The sequence below is a fragment of the Sciurus vulgaris genome (genome assembly GCF_902686455.1).
Source record: "Sciurus vulgaris genome assembly, chromosome: 8".
Lineage (NCBI taxonomy): Eukaryota > Metazoa > Chordata > Mammalia > Rodentia > Sciuridae > Sciurus > Sciurus vulgaris.
Window position 1 is genome coordinate 87665107 of NC_136468.1, and position 21638 is coordinate 87686744.

Sequence of the window (21638 nt, forward strand, 5' to 3'; positions counted from 1 at the left end):
CATTCATCAGATATTTGTTAAGTAACTGTGTTGGGCCGGCTGTATGCCAGGGATAGTGGCCTGTACAGCATGGAGCCAAAGCTCGAAGCTTCCATTTCTAATGGGGAAGCACTTGGACATATCAGGGCTGTGGCTCAATTCATTAAAATGGGATCTGGATCATCTAGAAGTGAAATCATGCAGCTCGCTTGTATGTTATTTGTTTTACAGTGCATGAATATTTGTTTCCAGAGTAATTAGTTTCATGTTGAAAATGAAAGCTGGTGCTTCTTCATGCTTTGAACCTGTAGGGGGCAAGGAGTCTGATACCATTCAGTTGGCTTCAGATCTGACCTAAACTCTGTGTCCCTCAGATTTTGATGCACAGCACTCCTGTTCTTTGGTTTGTGCACATGTAGCTGTCTTCCCTGTCTTTGCCCTGGGCTCCTTCCATTCACCCACCCAAGCCCACTTAGGGACACCACATGTGCTGGGCAGTTCAGCACCGAGCCCGGCCCCAGCCCCACATCCTTTAAGGTATTGTTACCCATTAAGTAGAGTTATCCACAAGGACCTCCTACTTTATTTGTAGAGGATCTCTGGGAATCACAGCATTAAAATGTGAAATAAGATTGTGTTGCAGACTTTTGGTGTGTATTTTAAAAATGAGGGTTTTTTGTGGGGGAGTACTGAGGATGGAACTCAGGGGCACTCGACCACTGAGCCACATCCCCAGCCCTATTTTATATTTTATTTAGAGACAGGGTCTCACTGAGTTGCTTAGTGCTTCGCTTTTGCTGAGGCTGGCTTTGAAGTCTCGATCCTCCTACCTCTGTCTCCCAAGCTACTGGGATTACAGGCATGTGCCACCTAGCCTGCCAAAAAATGAGTTTTCTTGTAAGTTTTGAAGTTGTGAACCAGGAGCATTATATGTGTTCAAACCAAAATGTCTCTTTGCATGTGTGTGTGTGGTGGTGGGGGTAATATTTTTTTTTAAAATTTTTTACAGACTGCATTTCGATTCATTGTACACAAATGGGGTACAACTTTTCATTTCTATGGTTGTGCACAATGTAGGTTCACACCATTCATGTAATCATACATGTACATAGGGTCATAATGTCTGTCTCAGTCCACTCTCTTTCCTTTCCCCACTCCCTCCCGCCCCATTTCCCTCTACACCGTCCAAAGTTCCTCCATTCTTCTCTTGCCCCCCCCCGCACCCCCCCTCACATTATGTATTACGTTGGGGGTAATATTAAATGTGCTTTATTCATTTTATGGTCATTTGTGAAACAGTGCATATTTAACAGCAAAGTACAAATTCAGGCTCTCTTCATAAAGGAATTAGAAAATTGTTGCTTCGATTAGGTGCCAAACAAGAATATATCATTTATTTAACACTTGCTACATGTTTGGCATTTCATATGTTTCGTCTCGGTACTTATAACTGTCTTAGGAACTGGGTTTTATCTCAGTTTTTTAGATGAGGAAATTACAGGAAAGGTGGAGGAATTATATTAATTCTAAGAACTGGCAAGTTTATAATTAGCAGAACTCTAAACTGCTAGCTAAAATTGGCCAGTATGATTGTGGAATTTTTCAAACATATTTGTTTTTCCTCAAGCTTGACTATAATCTTCTTCTTTTATTCTTTCCCCTAATTATAAAATTGAAATTCACCTGTAATAGTTTCAGGAAAAAGAAAGTTATGGACTAAAATTATTATACTCCATTGGTAAGTCTCCCAACTACGAACAATGGAATTCAGACTAATTTTTTACATGTTTTTGATATCATGGATGGGAGCTGGCTTTCCCTTTTTACTAACTTCTCCTATTAATATAACTACATTTATCCTATGATTATTGTAGTTTGGTATTTCTTAAAGTTTTTAAAATATATATGTTTATATTTAGTTGTAGATGGACATAATGCCTTTATTTATTTGTTTTTATGTGGTGCTGAGGATTGAACCTAGTGCCTCCCAAGTGCTAGGCAGATATTCTACCACTGAGCTACAACCCCACCCCTATTTATTTATTTTTTTTTAATAAAAGACTACCACCGAAACATTGCAGTTAGTTTTACACACACACACACACACACACTTTATAAGTCTTTGTGTTCAATAGAGGGCACCACAGCACAGATCATGAATATCTTCAATGTTGTAGAGCTTCTAAAATTTAAAAGTTTTTCTCCTGGTAAGAGGTAAATAGGCTGATTTAAATTTTTTTTTCCTACATCAAACTGCTAACGTTCCACACACTGTACAGATGTGCATAGATATCATTATATTGGGTTCAGTAGACTCAGGACATCTTTAGTTAGGATTAAATGATTTTGTGTAGCTGTATATTGTTCCCAACTGAACCACTATATAACACACCTAATAAAATCATGTTGAGGAAAACCAGATTTTCAACGGTGTCCAATTCAAGGAAAAAGCAGGTTTTGCTTCATTTGGTTTCAAGTTGTTATGGAGAGAGGAATAACTTTTGACTTTCATTGAAAATATATTTTCAGAAATTCCTTTAAAACTCTAGAGGCTGTTTTTTGTTCCTTTTATAAAGGCTTGAAAATCATATATATTTATTTTTATGGGGCCTTCTAACAATGACATTTTATTGACTGTTTTACAAAGTACTCTTTATATTGAGTTTGAAGTTGATTTTCTGCTATTAGATTTGTTCGTGGAAAAGTGGCGCAAACATGACTAAGGGAAAAACAGAATTTAGTATTATGACGGTGGCAGTCACAACACTCTTGGTTAGATGGTAAACCAACTATTACTATAAACAAACCAGTCATGCTCACTGAATCAGTGGGGAAACACTTTACAAATTTTTCATTTTAAATTTAACAATGAAATATCCAACTGTAAAATAAAAAGTGTAAATTATATTTAAAATAGATTTTCTTATTTAAGACCCATGCTCATGCAGTATGGTGACATACCTTTACCCATAAAGAAAAGAGATTCCAAAAGCAAAAACCACGACTTGAAGACACACTGATTTTGAAACTGGCCTGTGTGAAGGTTCCTCCCCAACCTCATGTTCTTTCTTCCCCTTATGGTGAGCAGGGCCACCAGCCCCTTCTCTCTTCAACAGTGTGTCCTCTAGGTGGCAGTATTATGCAGAAAACACTGGGAAATAATGAGTCTAATGTACAGTAAAATTGGAAATTGAATTATAGCTCAAGAAAAAAGGACAGTAGCCTTGAGCTCCTGATCAACCTGGACTCTGATCACTTTTGTTTGCTGTACCCATGTGTTAGGTTACTAGCAAGTTAATAACAGTGTGTGAGCAGTTCAAGGCTCAGTAGAATTGCTTTAGACATGAAATAAAGCTAAAATGAATTTGTGTCCAATATCATTGACATTAGTGCTCATTACTTTTGTGGTGCAATGCCTCAAACCATCTAAAATCAATTTTAAAGATTACCCATTATTTTATAAAGAAAATAAAACACATTTCCAACAGAAACAAAGCAGCGAGTATAATCCTATGAACAGTTACTTGTCCTATGTCTGGCAGGAAACTACTGACAGGAGGCCACAGGAAATGCTCTACTCAAACTTCACAGGGAGTCCAAGTTCACATTAGTGGGTTGTTGGAATATAACTCCTCTCTTAATTTGAAGTATTTAAAACAAAATGGTAAACATTTATAAATGTAGAAAATAAATCTTGAAGAGTAGTAAAAGGGATTTACTACTTGGCTACTTGTACTTGGTAAATTAATCTTTATCCTGTGACATGGTCATCTTCTGGGAGAACCAGGGCAGAAGGCACAGAGAGGGGAAGTATTTAGCTGCTTTGCTTGAGATTTTTCTCTTAAAAAGCACGCAAGTTTTACTTTTTGTTTTAGAAGACCAGTAATGAGTATTTTCTCAAACTACATTTGGAAACCTGTCGAAGCAAAGGGGACGGCTAGATTTCAGTTTCTCTACATGCATTTGCCTTCTTGAAGAAATACTTGTTTTATTTTGAAAAAAAAAGGACTTGGTGTTCTACTGACCTTGGAGTTTAACTAAATTGATATTAATGATCAGAGAGATTTATTTTTCTAATTACTTGTTTAAACATGCAAAATATAAGGTAAGGTTCATTTGGTCTGAAATACATGATCTATTCTATATGAAAAATCCCATGTTAGGCAAAATTATATTTAGGTTTTAGTGTTCTGGTTTTATCTCCTATATCTGATCTTAGTATCTCCTATTATACCGTAATTGAACTATTAAGAGACTAGACTGCCATACATTAAAATCTTTGCTAAAAAGATAAAACCTTTTCTGTTTAAGTATATACTTCTTCCTATTCTAAGAGATGCATTTTAGAAAAAAAACACATTCACTGATAGTCTGAATTTGAGCATGTATAGATTTTGCTTCAGGGTAGTTTTTAATCCTCCATGAACTTCTGATACACTAGTTGAAATTTTTATTACTTTTGTAAACTTTCATCAGTCATGTGGGAAAATCAGTATGAACTGAGCACAAAATTATATTTTAGTTCTATATGGTAAAATTGGCTGGGATCAATTTTATTTGGTTACTTATTTTGACAATATAGAGATGCAGTGCTGCTGAAAGATTTGGAGAAATTTCTACTCAAACTTGGATATTAAAAACAGTGGGCCCTTATAAGCTTGTTCTTATGAACGTATGTATACATGTAAAGTTTTAAAATGTAAAACATGCTGAGAAATATATTGACTTTCTCATATAATTTTTAATAGTAGTTAAAAGTTTTGATGTTTCATGACAGCTTATCCAATAAAGATCCCTGAATTAACATGCTGGTTGGCAGTAAATTTTTTTAAGTAGAATAAATTCCTATGACTATATAAGCAAAATATTTCCATAATTAATCCACATGGTCATAACAGATGGTTAAATTGAAGAAATGTCCTTGAAGTTATTCTTTTAACAGATGTTCTTAACTATGAGCTTCATGTTTTTACTCACCTAAATTTCCAAATAATTGAATAAAAGTTAACATATGCTTTCATCCCTTTAATGGGAAGAAGTCATAATTGATGCAAAGTTTCCTGCAGTATAGAAATTACTTCTGTGGTGTGTGTTTCTAAGGTTTCTCTTTCCTCCCCGGGATCCATCCATCCCAGTTTACCGATTATTTTTCCTTTCTTTCTTTGACATAGAGTCCTGCAGAACGCACTTTTGCTTTCAGATAGCAGCCTTCACCTCTTCTTGCAGAGTCATCTGAACTCAGAGGACATCGAGGCCTGCGTTTCTGGGCAGACCAAGTACTCGGTGGAGGAAGCAATTCACAAATTTGCCTTGATGAACAGACGTTTCCCTGAAGAAGATGAAGAAGGAAAAAAGGAAAATGATGTAGATTATGATTCAGAAAGGTATTTCCTTGCGTTTTGATTTACTATATACGTATTTATATAACACATGGTGCACGTATGCATGTATATAGATATATACACATACTTTGCTTTTTTTGTTGATGTAATACTAAGATAATGAAAAAATTAATTGACTGAGATTTTATTGAGCTGTGACAGCTCATCATACTAGTCTTCACACACACCTCCACACTGAATTAATGAATGCAGTAGAAATTCAATTATCTGCATTCTGATTATGTGACTTTCATTTAGTCAGACTTGAATTATTCGCGTTTAAATTATCTAGCTAAAAAAATATCCAACTGCACTCCAAATGGCTAATTAAAAGTCCAAATTTCCTGTCTCTCTTTGTGACTGGAGATAATTAAAGTTCTCCTCTGTTACTCAGGCTTTGAGTGTGTTGTGAAAACCAATTTCCTCTTTTTATTATTTTCCCCCTCTCTTCTTTTCCAGTTCATCCTCTGGGCTTGGACACAGTAGTGATGACAGCAGTTCACATGGATGTAAAATAGGTACAGCTCCACAGGAATCCTGAAAAATAATCCTAACATTACTGTCTTAGGAATAGCAAATTGTGTCCAGGTATAGAGAAGAAAGCTTGCTAATAATATATTCTTACCTAAAGCTCACTGTCATGATATTTAAATTCTTAAAGATGGTGGATTGTCTATTAGTGGTGTGCATTTTTACGTTGTCTACTTTTGGCCCAGCTTCTGTATAAAGCTAAAAGCCTATGAATGCCATACTGTCCTTTATTGCCAAATATTATTGGTAAACAAGATCCTGCCCTCAAGTGAAATGATTCGTGTTTTTTTTTTTAAAAAAAAAACCAAAAACCTACTTGGTTTTATTGAATTTCAAAAAGATAGGTAAACAGGCAACATATAAAATCCAGAGATTCCTTCCACGTCAATGGGGCAGTTCCCGTAAACACAGCGCATGTGATGTCAGCCACTGAGAACAGTAACAGCACAGATCAGACTGCCTCTCTCAGACATGTGGCTGATATTTTGTGGATACCTCCCCTGCACTGGCAAAACACTTTGCTTTTGGGTGTTTGAAATATTTAAAAGTATTTAACCTTTCCAGTATTCTATTTCATACTTAGATGGAAAATGTTATCTTATGAATAGAAACATTAAAATAATGTTTACAGCTTAGGGAAAAGAACAAATAGTGCTAGTAATTTTCCTTGTATTTGTAGTCTGTACATTCAGAAATACGTTTTTATTGTCCAAAAATCACCTTAATTAAGCAAACGGTTTCTGGAAACAGTTTGTTTTCATTTTTGTGTAATTAGCGTTACAGGTTAATAGTTTATTTTTGACCAAATGTGTAATTTCATATCATTACATAACTTTCATTATCAGTGGTGGCTACTTATTACCTATTTTTAAGTCAGAAGAATGATCTTGTTAAAATTAACAAATTTAATTTTTTGAATAAGTATTCCCATAATTTTAGAAAGGATGTCAACTTGCTAACTTCAGAATTCATTATTTGTTTCTTAAGAGTGCTTTTAAAAAGACATTTACCTGAAGATTGGTATAATTTTAATGAAATGTCTATTCTTAATGGCCCAAAGATAAGATGTCTTAGAGAAATTACTTTGAACTTCAAATTTCAGATAAGACAGCATATTCTTGAGATAATTATCCAAGTTTCCTCCTGATTTAAGAGTACAAAATATCTCTGTGAAACTAACAGGAAGATACTTTCAAATAACAGGGATAACTTGTTGCTTTGATTAAATGTTACCCAGTCTATATGAAAGATAGCAAAGGCTACAAAAAGCTGCCTTTTCCTTTTATTTTAACTATGAATTTAAAAGTCATTGTATTACAAAGTCTTTGCTTGTTTCAAAGAGCCAATGGTGGGAGTGGGGGGCACGAAGAACCAACAGAAAAAAATTAAATTTAGATTAAGATTAAGTTCTTTAATTTCTCTCTTTTTAGTTTGGTCTAAAACATTCTTAAACTTTTGTAAATATGTTGATTTAGTGTGTCATAGATCCTATTATTTGTCATTTAAATCATTTTAATACAGGGAAAAAAGATTTAGCAACTGCTGATTATTTTGCTAACATGTAAAGTTTGCCATCTGGGCATTTCAGAGCAGTCCCTAGCTCCTCAGCAATGTGTATTTGAATTTCCAATATTTTTGTTTTACAGCACTTTTAAAAAGCATGTACTGTTCCACCAATTGTCACATTATTTTTAGATGTAACATAGCCATCAAAATTAATAGTAAGCGATGTCCAGTATTTGGTATGTAACTGTCATGAGACCATCCTTTTCACATTAAACATGAAAAAAATCGACTTTGTTGGATCGCTTATTTTACATAGAAAATATTTCTTCTGATTTACAAATAAATTCAGTGTGTTTTTGAGTATCAGTAATTTTTTTATGAAAAACGGGTAAAACTTGATTTGCCATTGCTTCAGTTGTACATGTTTGCCTCCTTGGTTCAGCTCTTTTGATATCTAAGCACTGGCTTCTTAAAACTGATTTCTTGCAGCCGAGATATTTAGATGAACTTCAACTTCCAATGGTTTTGTTTATCTCTTATTTTTCTCTGGCATATTTTTTAAAGCTTTCTTTAGGAAAAGAAAATAATTACTTATGTATCTAAACTAAATACAATAGATGGTTATTTAATACTCTTTTTAAATGTGACAAATTTAAAGCATTGTAATCCTGGATGCTTTATGATTTACATACAGCAAACCTATTTCCCTGGCTAATTCTGAAAGGGTAAACAAACTATCCACCTAGAAAGCTAGCTTCCCTGTTTTGTTTTAGAGCTGGCTTAATGTATAACCCAATGGTGTCAACAATAAAAATCAACAACCTGTTACTTAAGACTTCTCTTAGAATCTGCCTTGGAAGAAAATGATTTGATTCCAGTTAAAATTTCAAGTCTAAAAACTTATCTTCACAAAGTTGTGCCTTAAGATATTAGATATCTTGCAAGTGCTTTTTAAGCCTAGATCACATTTTATTGAATAATTCAATGGAAACAAGTAGTATGCAGCAAAGTAAAATTTCTTTTATACGACAATTAAGAATTTAAACAAATTCATTTAGCTTAGACACAATTATCATTATATCTAACAGTAAATTGGATGTTGTTTTGAACTCAGTTTATGATTTTTGGTGCCTCAAGGATTCATCATTATTGAGCAACTCTGGTACAAATAAGGTTTCTAATATTTGAGCTATAGAGGAAGACCCTTTTTCCTGAAAGGCCTCTAAAATTTTAAGACAAAAATAACAAAGGCTTATTCTGTTTCTAAAATAGTTTCCCTTTTAATATTGAAATGTAATGCAGAATCTTTTCAACAGAGGAAATTATTTATTTCAGTACAATTTTGTGGTTCTGTTTTGGAATATAGACCCTTTCTTACTTTTTTATATATAAACAGTTTCAAATACAAATGCTGTCTGAAGTTAGTTATTGCAGTTTGACATTAAAAGCATAGATACAATTTTCTTTGCAAATAAAGGTCATAAGAAACATACGTTTTAATAGAGTGGAGTTCAGAAAATTTAGGATGTAAATAAGAACCAATTTCTTTGCAATTTGATATATTTACAAAGGATTTTGGTTCTATTCTTTGTCATATGCATCTTACAAACGAGTCACCATTGTCCCTGTAAGTCAGACACAATTGCTCTTCACTCTTGCTGGAAACTTTTCTAGATCCTTGTTATGAACCGTGCATTGGACACTAATTTATTTTAGCTGTACAAACTCTAGTAGTTAATGACCTTTTCTTTCTCTGAAATTCCACAGATTTCTTTTCAAAAGATATAGAGGAAAAAGAGAGAAAAAAAATATAAGCCACAATTTTCTGCTGAATTTAAACGCTGGTCTAAAGACATTATGCAAATGGTTTATGCTAAAGAGGAAAATACCCTTTCTCCCCCGACGAGAAGTGTAGATTCATCCAAAACCCCACACCGCTTGTCTTTGCTGCTAGAGGCACAGCACGGGCATAACTTGTGGTTGTGTTTTTGCTAGTTTCTTACCTCTGGGCCTTCTTTATAGCCTTGCCCCCCACCCCACCGGCGGTGGCGCTCCAGCGGCTGCACCCTCGGCCGCCTGTTGGCTGCGGCGCCTCCGCGGCTCGCGCACACTCCCCCGCGCCGCGTCCCGCACACGCGCGCTCCCGCCTCCTCCCGCCCGGGCCGCTCCGCCGCCGCCGCCGGCGACTGGGTGGCAGGTAGCGAGTCAGCCGGCCTTGGTCCGGTAACCCATGGCAACCGCCCGGGTAACCCATAGCAACTGCGCTGCGGAAAGGAGGGGAAAAAAAAAAAAAAAAAAAAGAAAGGGTGGAGGGGGGCGGCGGGTGGTGAGTGGGAACAACAACCACAAAAAGACAGCGATTTACAGCACAGACCTGCGCTCCCCTGCCCCACCTGCTTCCAGCCAGGGCACCGCGAGGCCCCCTCCAGCGTTACAGTGACAACTCTGGTTGCTTGGGAAAGAGAAGCAATAATAAAATAATAGTATCGCAAAAGGGCCTCGGATGGAGGGTTTGGGTTGGGAGGCATCTCTGAATACCCGTGACCCTCCGGGTCTCCGGGTTTCCACGCTGCCGGGGCCCCCGCCGGGGTCGTGAGCGCGCGCAGAGCGGACTCCCGCCGCCCGATGGCTGGGTCCGGGCTGGCAGCGCTGGGCGGAGGGAGGCGGCGTTTCCCAGCCTGGGGCCGGACCCGTGTCTTTGTTCTGCAGATGCTCGCGCTGCACGACTCTCAGCCTCGCTGCCGGGCCAGAGACCGACGGCGCTCAGCCTGGATGCGGCTGTGGCCTGGGGGTTCTCGTGAGCGCCCGGGATGCGGCGGGGCTGGGGCGAACGCCCGCGTCCTGAATGTTTTCATCCGCACATGGACTGCACACGTTAACCCCGGGCTCCTCCAGTCCCCCCGGGAGCCCGAAACCTTCCTGGCGGGTGTGCCGTCGTGTTAACCTGCCCCTTCTCATTTGAAGAGGGAGGGGACAGTCGTGCCTGGTGTGACTGGGCCCTGGGTGAGGTTGGGATGCGTGTGTGTGTGTGTACATACACGAGCGGGGAGATACAAATCCCCTATCCCATTTGATTGGGGACAGAAGAACGATTTTTTTTTTTTTTTTGCCCCAGAATAAAGAAGCGCTCGGCCGGTGACTACTAGGCGCAAGGCCTCTGGTGGACAGAGGGCGGCGCTGCAGGGCTAGTGCGGCGGCCGCAGCGGACGGTTAGCCCGAGAACCCGCCTGCCTTGGGTCTGGCTAGCTGTCAGCATCTGAAATGTTCCGGTCTGAAGTGTTTCCCCAGTGGAAAGCACCTGCAGCCCTTACGGGTTTCAGTTTGTGCTCAGAGAATCATCTATTCGCTTGTAAAATGATTCAGGAAACAACCCAACGGGTTGCATTCGGTACAGAGCACCTACCTGCAGAAAAAAACCACAAAGAAATGCAGTGGCTTGAAGAGAGACTATGCTAGGAATTCGGAGGTTATAGTTCTAGGTCGAGTTGCCACTAGCTGAGATTCCAAGCACGTTTCGATGTTTTAAGGAGGAAAAGCTTTGACCTGGATGATTTGAGGTCTTCTGGGCCTTCAATTATTCTACCCTCTGTTAATGTTACAAGCAGTTACATATCCAAATAGCAAAGCCATGAGGAACATCCTTTTTGAAAGGCAAGACCTAACACAAGTATAATGCACATGCTTGTATATGCTTTTCTTTTCAAGTGATTAGGTCCACAGTTATTTGTGTATGTATCTGTGTGTGTGTGTTTTTTACATGAAGTCATGTAAAGAAGCCCATTTAAATCCTTTCATAAAGCAAAGCATCTTTCAAATGTGTATTTTTGCTGCCATAGATCTTAGGAAACTTAGTTTCTTTTCACAAATATATGCGTTTTGGGTTCCACTACTTACAGAGAATTGGTTACAGAAGAGTCTATGTAAACTGTTAGAGATAAAACAGGTACTTGCCTTCCCTAGAATTCATTCAGTACAATCCTAGCCTTCCGCACAGCGGTGTACTGGGAGCCCTGTGCTTTCATTTAAATTTTTTTTTTTTAACAAAAGCAATTACAGAAAAGTGCAAATTTAACGTGTGACATTTAACATTTTGCCGTGGCAGCCAGCCTCCACTTAAATGGGGCCTTTCTGCGGAACAACAGGAGCCAAAAGGCCTTGTGTCATGGAGTAATGTAAGACACAATCTGGGCTGCAAACGCACAATGAATCGGGAAGGATTTATGTAATTAATTGACCAGTCTTAACCTGTTATCGTGATGTAAGGAATTTGGAACTCATTAATTTGGGCTCTGACAGATTTCATATTAGAGCTGGCAAATATGGATTGAGCCTCTTATTCTTGTAGCAGCTGGAATTTCCATGACAGTGAGGATTAGTGAAGAAGACCTATTGCCGGAGTCAAACTGCCTCTTTGTAATCAGTAGCCCTGCTCTGCATTAAAGGGATAATGAAAAAAAAAAAAAAAAAAAAAAAAGGAAAAAGTATATTACCTGGCATAAGAAACAGAAGAGGCTTGTGTTCCTCCAGCTAGTATGTGTGTTGAGCCCAAGCATTTGCAGTTGAAAGAAAATATTAATTTCAATCATAAAGTTTAGATGCTTTTTCAAGCACCTCAAGAGAAAAGGTTCTCAGATCAGGTTGCATATTGCTGTCCAGGTTAAAAAGAAATTAAAAGATGGAGCCTTTCCCTCCTTTTCCTCTATATGGACACAGATACTGTATGAATAAGAAAATAGAAATCTTACCAGGGGCAATTGGGATTTCCTGTAGTGTCATATCCATACATGAGTGATTCAGAGCTCCGAAGGAGAGATTGACTTTCTCAGGAGGAGCCACTTCCTGTCTCCTGATCAGAGCTCTTAGTGGACCCTATGAAACTCAGAACTCACATAATGAGCATTTAGTCGATAATCTAATCTGTGTCCTCTTCACATTGTATGGTGTCTAATGAATCACCCATTTGCACACGTCTAGTTTCTCTTTGAGATTTTAAGAAAACCTAGTAAAAGCCCAACTTTCATTTTTCCCTTCTTGACAATCAGAAAATTGCTAGGTTAATAAAAGGTCCCAGAGATTAAATGAAATGTTTTTTTCCCTCTTCCTTCACAATAGGTCTCCCTTTTGCTATGCTGTGTGATAAGGTTAATATAACAACTGCCATAAGGATCATTAATACAGGAAGATAAGCAAAGTTGCACGTTTAAAACATTTGCAGGGTATCATTTGCCTCCTTCTACTGATAAAGAAGACTTTGGTAACAAATGCAGAGCACAGGCACTGAATATTTAACTTATTAGAAAGAAAACCCAATTGACCTTTCATAATACATTACTATTCATAAATACTCTACAAAGTTGGGTACTGACTATCCTTGAAATATGTTTTTAATTTGCTTATTACCTTTAAAATTTTTCAGTCAAGCATTACTCACATTTTAAGAGAACAAGTACTGTTATAAATCTTTATAAAAACAAATGATTTCTACCTCTTTCCCTATCGCTGCCCCCACCCCTTTTTGGGTTGTCTTGATTCCAGCCAAATTCCATAGCAAAGAATTTTCTTTTTAGTTAGTGATAATGAGATTTAATCTATCAATGAAGTACTTGGGACAGAGATTTGGTTTTGATTATCTTGTTAGCGAGTGATTTCTTCAGCTTTGGTTCCATTTAAATGAATGTATAAACACTAGAAATGTGCATCAATATATTAATGTTATCCTTCACATTGAGAGCAAAAAGAGAGCTGGAAGTTGTTATTGGTATTATTATTTCAGTGGGATGGCAATGAAGATAAACAACTGATATCAGCCGGGGAGGGGGGAACTAGTATAAACCATGACAAGGGCGATTAATAGTATATATAAACATACTCGAAGTTTGTGTACATGATCTCAGCTCTCACCTAGGGATTTCTTTGTATTTTTTTAAATGGGTGATTTGTAAGTTGACAATTGCAAGGTTGTCAACTCCTGTGCTGCTTGTACTGTTTATGCATCAGAGGTATGGAAAGGACACGTTGAAGCATGATTTATCAGGGAGTGTTGGTCTGGAAGGAGATTTACCAGAGAAGAGAGTTGATCTGGAAGCAAATCTGGTGAATTGATTGTGGTTTTGTAACGGTCTTGTACTTAAAGGCAGGTCCCAACTTCTTTGGGCTTTAGTGTCCTCATGAGTACAATAAGACAATACAGAATGTCCTAAAGGTTTTCCCTAGGACACTGGTTCTGAGGGATGCCACCGTTAAAAAGAAGGGGCAGAAGGATAGGATGAAAGTTTTCATAGTCAACTGCATTTCAGACATTGGGGTAAGCAAAATTTAACATTAACTTTCTGACTGATATCTCTACCTTTGGTATGTGTTGCAGTTATAACTGTGACTCTGTGTGTGTGTTAGGCGTGTGTAGGGGTGACTATTTACAGTTTTTCTAAACTGATTTGAAGAAGAGAATCTAAACTTCTGTGATCCTTTTAAGCTCTACTACTTTGGATTCTTTCTCAGAATGATTAAGGGACACTTGCCTTCACCATGGGTTGAGGCCAGGGTGTGAGGAACAAGTGGATATCACTAAATGAGAAAGATTACTCTTTAGAGACCAGGTTGTGCAGAGAGGCAGATAGGCAGATACTTTGTATCTTTGTATGGTGCTATGTTTAAATGTCAGTTTCACTGCTTACAAAATCAGAGACCTGGGGCAAATCACTTTTTGGGGTTTGTTTATTTATAACATGAGATAATACTGCAGCATGAGGGTAGGTGTGAGGAGCAAGTGAATCACTGCATATGCCCTTTGCTTGGAAAGGTCTTTCTCTGTCCCTCCCGAAGCTCTCCTGCTTGGCTAGTTTCTACTGGTTATTCAAGATTCTGATTAAATATTCCCTGTGCTCTGACACCTGCTCTGCCCACACCCATGCAGGTGTCCTCTGTGTTTCTGTAGCTGACATGCCTCTCCACATGCCTTTCTGACAGCATCCATAACCCGTCATCCGTCTGTCCCTTTCTTCAGCAATAGTCCCTGGAGGGTGAGGACTGCATTTCATCTTGGACCCCCTCTCCCTTCCCCAGCACCAGCCCACAGTTTCATACAAGAGCACATTCCAGAGTTTATGATGAATTACTGTCAAATGGTACATAGGAGGCCCACAGACCCTTCTTAAAGCCCCTTGCCTGTGGCAGAGGAGCTTAGAGCAGGGAAGTAGATGATTAAGAGATATCTGTGTTCTTGGACTTGGGAAACATCAGATATCCCAAGGGCAAACAAAACCCTCTGTGTACCTGAAGGATATGGAAAATAACATCCCCCAAGAAAAGGGGAATCACAGCCTCCAGATGAGGAGAGGAACAATGGATTCCTGGAGAGAGAAGGTGAACATTGGGCCCTGGGCCCTGGACCTTCATCCTTCCCAGTGACAATGAGTCCTGGGACTAAGGAGGTAAATGCTAGGATCTGGGCTCTTGCCTTTCATCCTTTCCCAGTAACAACGAGTCCTGGAGGGGAAGGCAGACAAATGGGCTCTGGGCGCTGGATGTTTATTCTGGTATCAATGGGTTTCGAGCTTTTCCAGCTGTTTTCCTGAGTTAGATTTTCAACCTGCACAACCAGTTTCCTGACTGCCCAGCCGGCACGTCCCAAGTCTCTAATGATCAAGTCACACTAAACATTCTGCTATGATTAACTTTCATTAAGACTTATAAGACACAGACTTCTCTTGTAACCAGTTGCCATTTTCTCCCCTGAAAATGGGACATGTGCCATTCCACCGCTGCCCAGTAAAGACGGCTTGCTGATCCGTGAGGTCTGCTCCCATTTTGATCACTTTTGCTTACAGTACCTATTTCCAAGTACTAGTGTCTTGGTTCTCATTTCTTGGCAGTGCACAGAAATGGTGACCTCGCTGTCCATTCATGGAATTCAGAAAAAAACTTTCCTTGGGACTGGTTTTTTTCCTTGACCAAAGAGATACTCAGTGAAGTATTCTGATGAAATGTTTCTTTTGGTCAACTTGTTTCTCATTAGGCACTGCACCTAGTGTAGTGTGTATGGTAGAGTGGGCACTCAATAAATGGTCAATGAGCAAGTTGAAGTGGCTGTCACTCTAACTATATGGACAGGTTAGTGCTTTCTCCAAATGTCTGCTGTCGTGTCATAGAACCCTGTATAAGGCTGGAGCCAGCCTGACTTTTAAAAATTTAAAGCTTTACTAAGCCCCCCCCCCCAAAAAAAAAAAAAAAAAAAAACCAAAAAAACAAGAGGTTGAAATTTAACCCTGTTAAACTTCTTAAAAGCCTCTGTCTAGCCAGGCACGATGGCCCACGCCTGTAATCCCAGTGGCTCAGGAGGCTAAGCAACTTAGAGAGACCATGTACCTAAATTAAAAAAAATATATAAAAAATGGTTGGGATGTGGCTTAGTGGTTAAGCCCCCCTGGGTTTAATCCCTGGTACCAAAACAAAACGAAACAAAAAACCCAAAAAATCCTAAAGCCTCTGTCACCGCCGCCCCCCACCCCAAAGCCTCTGCCTTCCTTCTTTTCTCTTGTCCCTTCTTTCTCCAGCTTCTTTTCAAACTCCTGACAGCTTTAGCCTCTTTTCACTTCCAAACCCAGCCCACACTGGCCCTCGTCTCTCCTTGCTTTCACCACCCCTCCAGGTCTGCTTCCCACTCTTCTTCCAGTAGCTCTCAGAGTAAGTGTGACGTGGCAGTGTCCCATCTGCTGGGTTCCTCCTCACACTAATGCCACCCTGTGCAGCCACATCTAGGAACTGGTCTGGAAGAGACAGCAGTTCTCCTGGAGTCGGGGCTGGGTGCTGGGTGGTGGGTCGTGCTGGGCTGGAGGGTGGGAGGGTCTGTGCCCAGCTGTCAGTGGTGGTGGTGGACAGAGTGAAGGTCGGATACATAGCTTCCTGGAACTCCTAATTTTGTTTAGGTTGAATTAATAATGAACACTATCTTGCCTCCAGCTTTTGTTTTCCTCTTTGTAGGTCGACCTGTCAGGTTCATCTCCTGACCTTCAGGAGACCTCCCTTAAAAGTCACTGTGTGAGAAGCAACCTTATTTCCAAGGACTGATAGACAAAAATTAACAACTTCTTTCAGAAAATTATTTTATGTCCACATACCCTACGCTCCACGGTCAGCCCAGCCTAGAGGCAGATCCCATGGGCCTTAGGGTAAATGTGGAAGGCGACCTGGAGTGAGACCACCAGGGCAGGAAGAAACTGTGCCCCTCTAAGCAAATGAAATGCACAAGCCCTGAAAACACTGTTGAACTGTTCCAGAGTTGGAGAAAGAGAAAAACAGACCTACAGGTCAGTTTATAATATAACCACATTTTATATTTTTTGAAAAAAAATTAAAATTTCTTTAATCTTTTATTTTCTAGTTGAAATGTTCTCAACATTATTATTTCAGCCTCAGTATTGCTACTATAATTTTTGGTACCTAAGTGAGTCAAAGTTTGTTCGTAACTACATTAAATAATTGACTTCCATACTCAGATGTGACATTTGTGGAAAGGTTTAGCCAGTGATCTGTATTGTGGGCAATTTAATTTAAGGTTATTTTTAGTGGATGTAGGTATTTGTGGAGCTTGTGGTTCAGCCTGACCTCCAGAACAAGAACAACAACAACAACAAAAATGTAACCATAGTGAAACTTATTGACTTCTAGCGTTGTGTTGACCTATAAGAGAGCCAGAAAAAAGGAAAGGGTTGGTGAAGGCAGGTGAGATGATACTATCTGTTAAAGGAGGCTGTTCTGAAATAGAATGAATAAAAAAGGTAGTAGAGTTATCTGGAGAACCTAGAAAATGTAGCAAAGAGACCCCAGGTTATAATGGCTCATATGGGAGAAAAAAATCTATTTCTCTCAGATAATTCTCCAAAGTAGTGGGCAATCTCAGTTCCAGGAAGACATTCAGGGACACAGGTTGGAGGAAGGGCTCTGCCACCCACAAAGTGTGCTTTCTGAGATTAGACCAATCATCTCCTTCTGTAGCCAGAAAGAAGGAAAAGGGAGAGCAAACAGGCAAAAGTGCACCCTTTAATTTGTTTTCCAACAGGAATTTTTGAAACACACCCAGATGTAGAGATCAATGCCATCTCATACATCCCCATCTCTGTATGCACCCTTCGCTCATCTTCAATAGTTATCTTCATATGGTCAAAAGGTGTCATCTGTTTCCTCCAAAGATTCCCTCCCTCTCTGCTGTATTATTTAAAGTCGAACTCCAGACATCTTTAAGATTATCTGGAAGTTGTCCACATCACTACATGACTCAGTCACGCACCACATTTAGCCACAAACAAGGCTGGGCAGCTGTGTGCCCAGGAAAGAGAATGCTACCCTTGAGAGTCCAGAACTGGAGGTAAGGGGGAGACTTGAAAAAGGCTATAGAGATCGAAATTAAGTTATTTAAGGAAAGATCAAGGACATTTCTACACCGTAGTAAAATCCAAACGATGATGATCCCATACTGAGACCCTCCTGAGAAGCTGCTGTGAGTCTTATGCTTTTGTATTTTCAGCAAATGCAACATTTACTGAGTAGAAATAGAAGAGCAAAATGAAGTGGCTTAGAAAAGCACTATGGAATCTTGCTCTTTTCCTCACCTGTGTGTAACTCGTGGAGATAAGGATTTTAGAGGCAAGATAGTCAATACTTGTGTAATGATGAAGATGGTTTATTTGCTTCTGCTGTTGGAATCTTGTATTTTCAGATGTTACAAAGTATGTGTGTTTGTGATTTTATGTATCTTTGGGTAATAAAAAGAGAACAAAACACCACAGAACTTAAAATGAGCTAGAGAACTAGTTTAGACTAGTTTAATGAATCTCTTTATGTTAACAAATATTTATTAAGGATGTATATTCAGAAAATTGGTCTGGGTCCTCCAGGGGCTATGATGATAAACATACAGTCCTTGTTTTCAGGGGATCTCAATCTGAGGTTAGGTATTCATGAAAACATCTAACCACAATTCAAGAGAGAATGTACTAGGTGCCATAGTTGAGGGTAGTGGGCATCCTTTGTCTTGCTCACTCTCTGCTCTCTTCTTGCACATCTCTAGGTGTTCCTCAGGGGCAACCCCTTTAACCCCAGGGCCTATGGTTTGAGTGAAGCTGATTCAACCTCCATCATCAAAGGGAGCTGCAACCCAAGCCTGGCCAACCAGAGCAATGTATTTTCCTGGCTTTATATGATTGGTTCCAAAATGGGTATGTGACCCTATCAAGACCAATGACTGTTTTGTCACTGTTGAAAAAAGAGACTCTCTTTCATCCTCTGGGTTGTGGGGACAAGATGCAAACCTCGAACTGTGGGAAGCCATCTTGCTACCATCTTGAGTCCTGATGAGAATGGACCAAGATAACACTGTTTAAACCTGCTGGGTACTTCTGTTGTCAAGAACTGCAGTAAGCACATCATTCACTGGTTTATTGATTCACTCACTTGCTCACTTTGTCTGTGCTGTTGCATTTAATCTCTATAACATTAATCTGAGGTGGGTAGCATTATCCCCATTATATTAGAAGACCTACTGCTAATGAATGGAAGAATTGGGATATAACTCAGCTGTTTTGTCAATCCTTGATCATGCCTTGTCTGGTTTTCCTAGATACAGCTTCTTTTTATTTATGTATTTATTTATTTATATTTTTAAATTTGTTAGATACAGCTTCTTAAAGAAAAAACAGCTCTTACAAGACCAGTGTATTCTCTTACACCTAGAATAGTGCCTTTACTTGGGAGGTGCTCCTTAAATCTTTATAGACTGTGTGCGTGCTTGTGGTGCAATGCATCCTGGTACTGATAACCAAAGTGGGGAGCACAGGAAGAAGTATAGGAGGAACAGGAGCATGGATACACGTGTGGCAATGATGATTTTGAAATGTGGCTACAGGAAGAGATGGTATGCCCAGAGGCGAAAATGTGGGGGATCAGAAGAGAAGTTAAAGATATAAGTTTGGAAATCCTCCATGAGAAGAATTGGACATCTTTACACAAATATTATCTCAGTGAGACCTTCCTTGACCCTACATTGAAGTCTCCTCCTCAATTCCTCTGTCCTACCCTCTCCATCCCTTTCCCTGCTTTATATTCTCTATAGCAGTGATCACATACACCTAAATGGATATCTATTTGTCTCTATTTATTTCTTCTCCACTCCCTTGATAATGGAAGCTCCAGTTGTCTGGGGGGATAGGCTGTTGTTACAATAGTCCCTGGCACCTAGGAGGTGCTCAAAAATATTTGTTGAATCAATAAGTGAAGTAATGGAAGCGGGTGAGATTGCTCACTATTGGTAGATCTAGAGGAGGGTAAACAGACAGAAAACCAATGAAGAACAACTCTGAAGAATTCAGAAGGCAGAAGGTTTCAAGAAGGCAACCATGAGCAATAGGGTCAAATGTTGCAGAGAGGAAACATTGGCCAAGACCAGCACATGTGAAATGAATTCTCTTTGGTAATGTTGTGGTATGTGTCCTCGTCTATTTTCTCCTGCTGTAACAGAATACCACAGACCGGGTAAATTATAAATAATAAAGGCCTATTTCATTCATGTTACTGGAGGTTGGAAAGTTCAAGATTAAGGGGAAGTTGATGAGGGCTTCTTGCCAAGTCAAAACTTGGCAGAAGGGAAAGTGAGCACATGTGAAATAGAAAAATTGGACAAAACTCATCTTTTTCTTAGGAACCTAACTAACCTACTCCCCTAGATTAACTAACTCATTCCCATGATAACAGCCTTAATCCATTGATGAGGCTGAAGCTCTCAGCACCTAATCACCTCTTAAAACTCCCACCTCTTAGTACCTTTAGAATGGCAATTAAAGTCTAAGATTGATTTTGGAAGAGACATTCAAAATGTAGCAGCATGGCAGTGCTTGGGATTCAGAGTCAGTCCAGTCCCGTTACTTATTAGTTATATGAATTTGCAAAGACCACTAAATTTCTGAGTTTTTGGTTCCTTGTCTGTAAAATGGGTATAACTGATCATACCTTCAAACATAATTTTGAGGGCAAACTGAATTACTGTATGTGAAGGACATATATGTGTGTGAATCATTACTACTATTATTGATTTTTAATGTCTAGAATGTATAGACTACGGGAAGTCATGCAGATTTCTCTAACCTTGTTATTTGTGAATAATTGATTTTAAACAAAATACATGATGATTCTTGCTGCCATTTTCAGTTACCATGCAAATTTATTTGAAAGTGAGCACTTATATTTATGAATTTGAGTTTGGGGCATTTTCTTTATCATGCCTGTCTCTGGTTTTTCATATGCCTTCTTACTTAGGCTATTTATGCAAATGCATCACCTCAAAGACAAGAAGGAACATTTCAGTTTGCTGTTAGTTTGACTGGAGAGCTACAAGCAACCATTCCCTTCCCCCGCCCCTTGCAGGGTCTCTTGTTTTTCATCCTCTGCATTCAGGAGGTTGCATTGTAGCCTCTCTTTCTAGAAAATCCCTGATTTTATTTACGCATTAGCCTTTGATGTTGTAGATTTTGAGTTTGATTTAGTCCTGGTGGCTGCAAGTTTAACATTTTCTGAATATTTTCCTCCAAGCCCACAACCATATTTGGCAGCAAAGAAGCTGGAGGGATGAATAGACTTCCATGTTGCTTGGTTATACATAGGGAGAGGCTGGCAGAAATTTGCAAGCATTTGCATATATACAATTGTCTGTCTGATGTTTGCTTCCATGCTTGCTCCCCTCCTCTGCCCCCTGTTCTTTTTGTGCAGTGAATTACTAATACAAATACAGATAATGAAATTTCTGATCTCAGCCTGCAAAGCAGACGTGCATTTTGGAAGGTATCTGGGGAAAATGGATAGGCTCTCCTGATCTTGTTGCTTTATCCAGACAGGGCAACGAAGAGGAGAAAGTAATTACAAGGACTTGTCTTTGAAGGTAGAATGAGTGGCACTGACAGGGTTTCTTTTCAGGGAATCTTGTAGAGATGCTATTTTCTTGTTAATACCGGTAGGTATTATTCCTGGAAATGGAGTTTATGTATTAAATGTGTGTTCAGCAGATGGGACACTGTCCACAGGAAGCAAAACAAGTCTGTCTTTTTGGCTTCAGGACAGAGTAAGTATGAGGCAGTGAATTTGTCCCTAGCCTGAGGCATCCACCGGGCAGCCATGATAGTATAAATCTCAGAGAGGAGAAGAAAGAATTTGCCTGAAAGCATTTTTGGCAAATCACTCTTCCTACTTATTCAGGAA

The 21638-nt window shown here is 39.3% G+C and overlaps 1 protein-coding gene and 1 long non-coding RNA gene across 12 annotated transcripts in view; one reads left to right on the forward strand and one right to left on the reverse strand.

Annotated features, from left to right (window-relative positions):
• Positions 1-20876, forward strand: part of SNX10 (sorting nexin 10) — a 92910-nt gene extending 72034 nt beyond the window's left edge. For 10 of the 11 annotated variants that reach the window (XM_079150704.1, XM_079150705.1, XM_079150703.1 and 7 more), the window contains 3 exons: positions 5151-5363; positions 5820-5878; positions 18463-20876. In XM_079150704.1, the coding sequence (XP_079006830.1) occupies positions 5151-5363; positions 5820-5878; positions 18463-18488 (298 nt within the window). In that variant the 3' untranslated portion in view covers positions 18489-20876. Of the gene's footprint in view, positions 1-5150; positions 5364-5819; positions 6178-18462 lie in introns of those variants that run through there. The other variant, XM_079150710.1, reaches the window with a different exon arrangement.
• Positions 6773-16694, reverse strand: LOC306667884. Its single transcript, XR_013765666.1, has 2 exons — positions 15856-16694; positions 6773-15819 (listed from the first exon to the last, which is right to left on the reverse strand). It is a non-coding gene; the product is annotated as an uncharacterized lncRNA (long non-coding RNA).
• Positions 20877-21638: the final 762 nt, after the last annotated feature.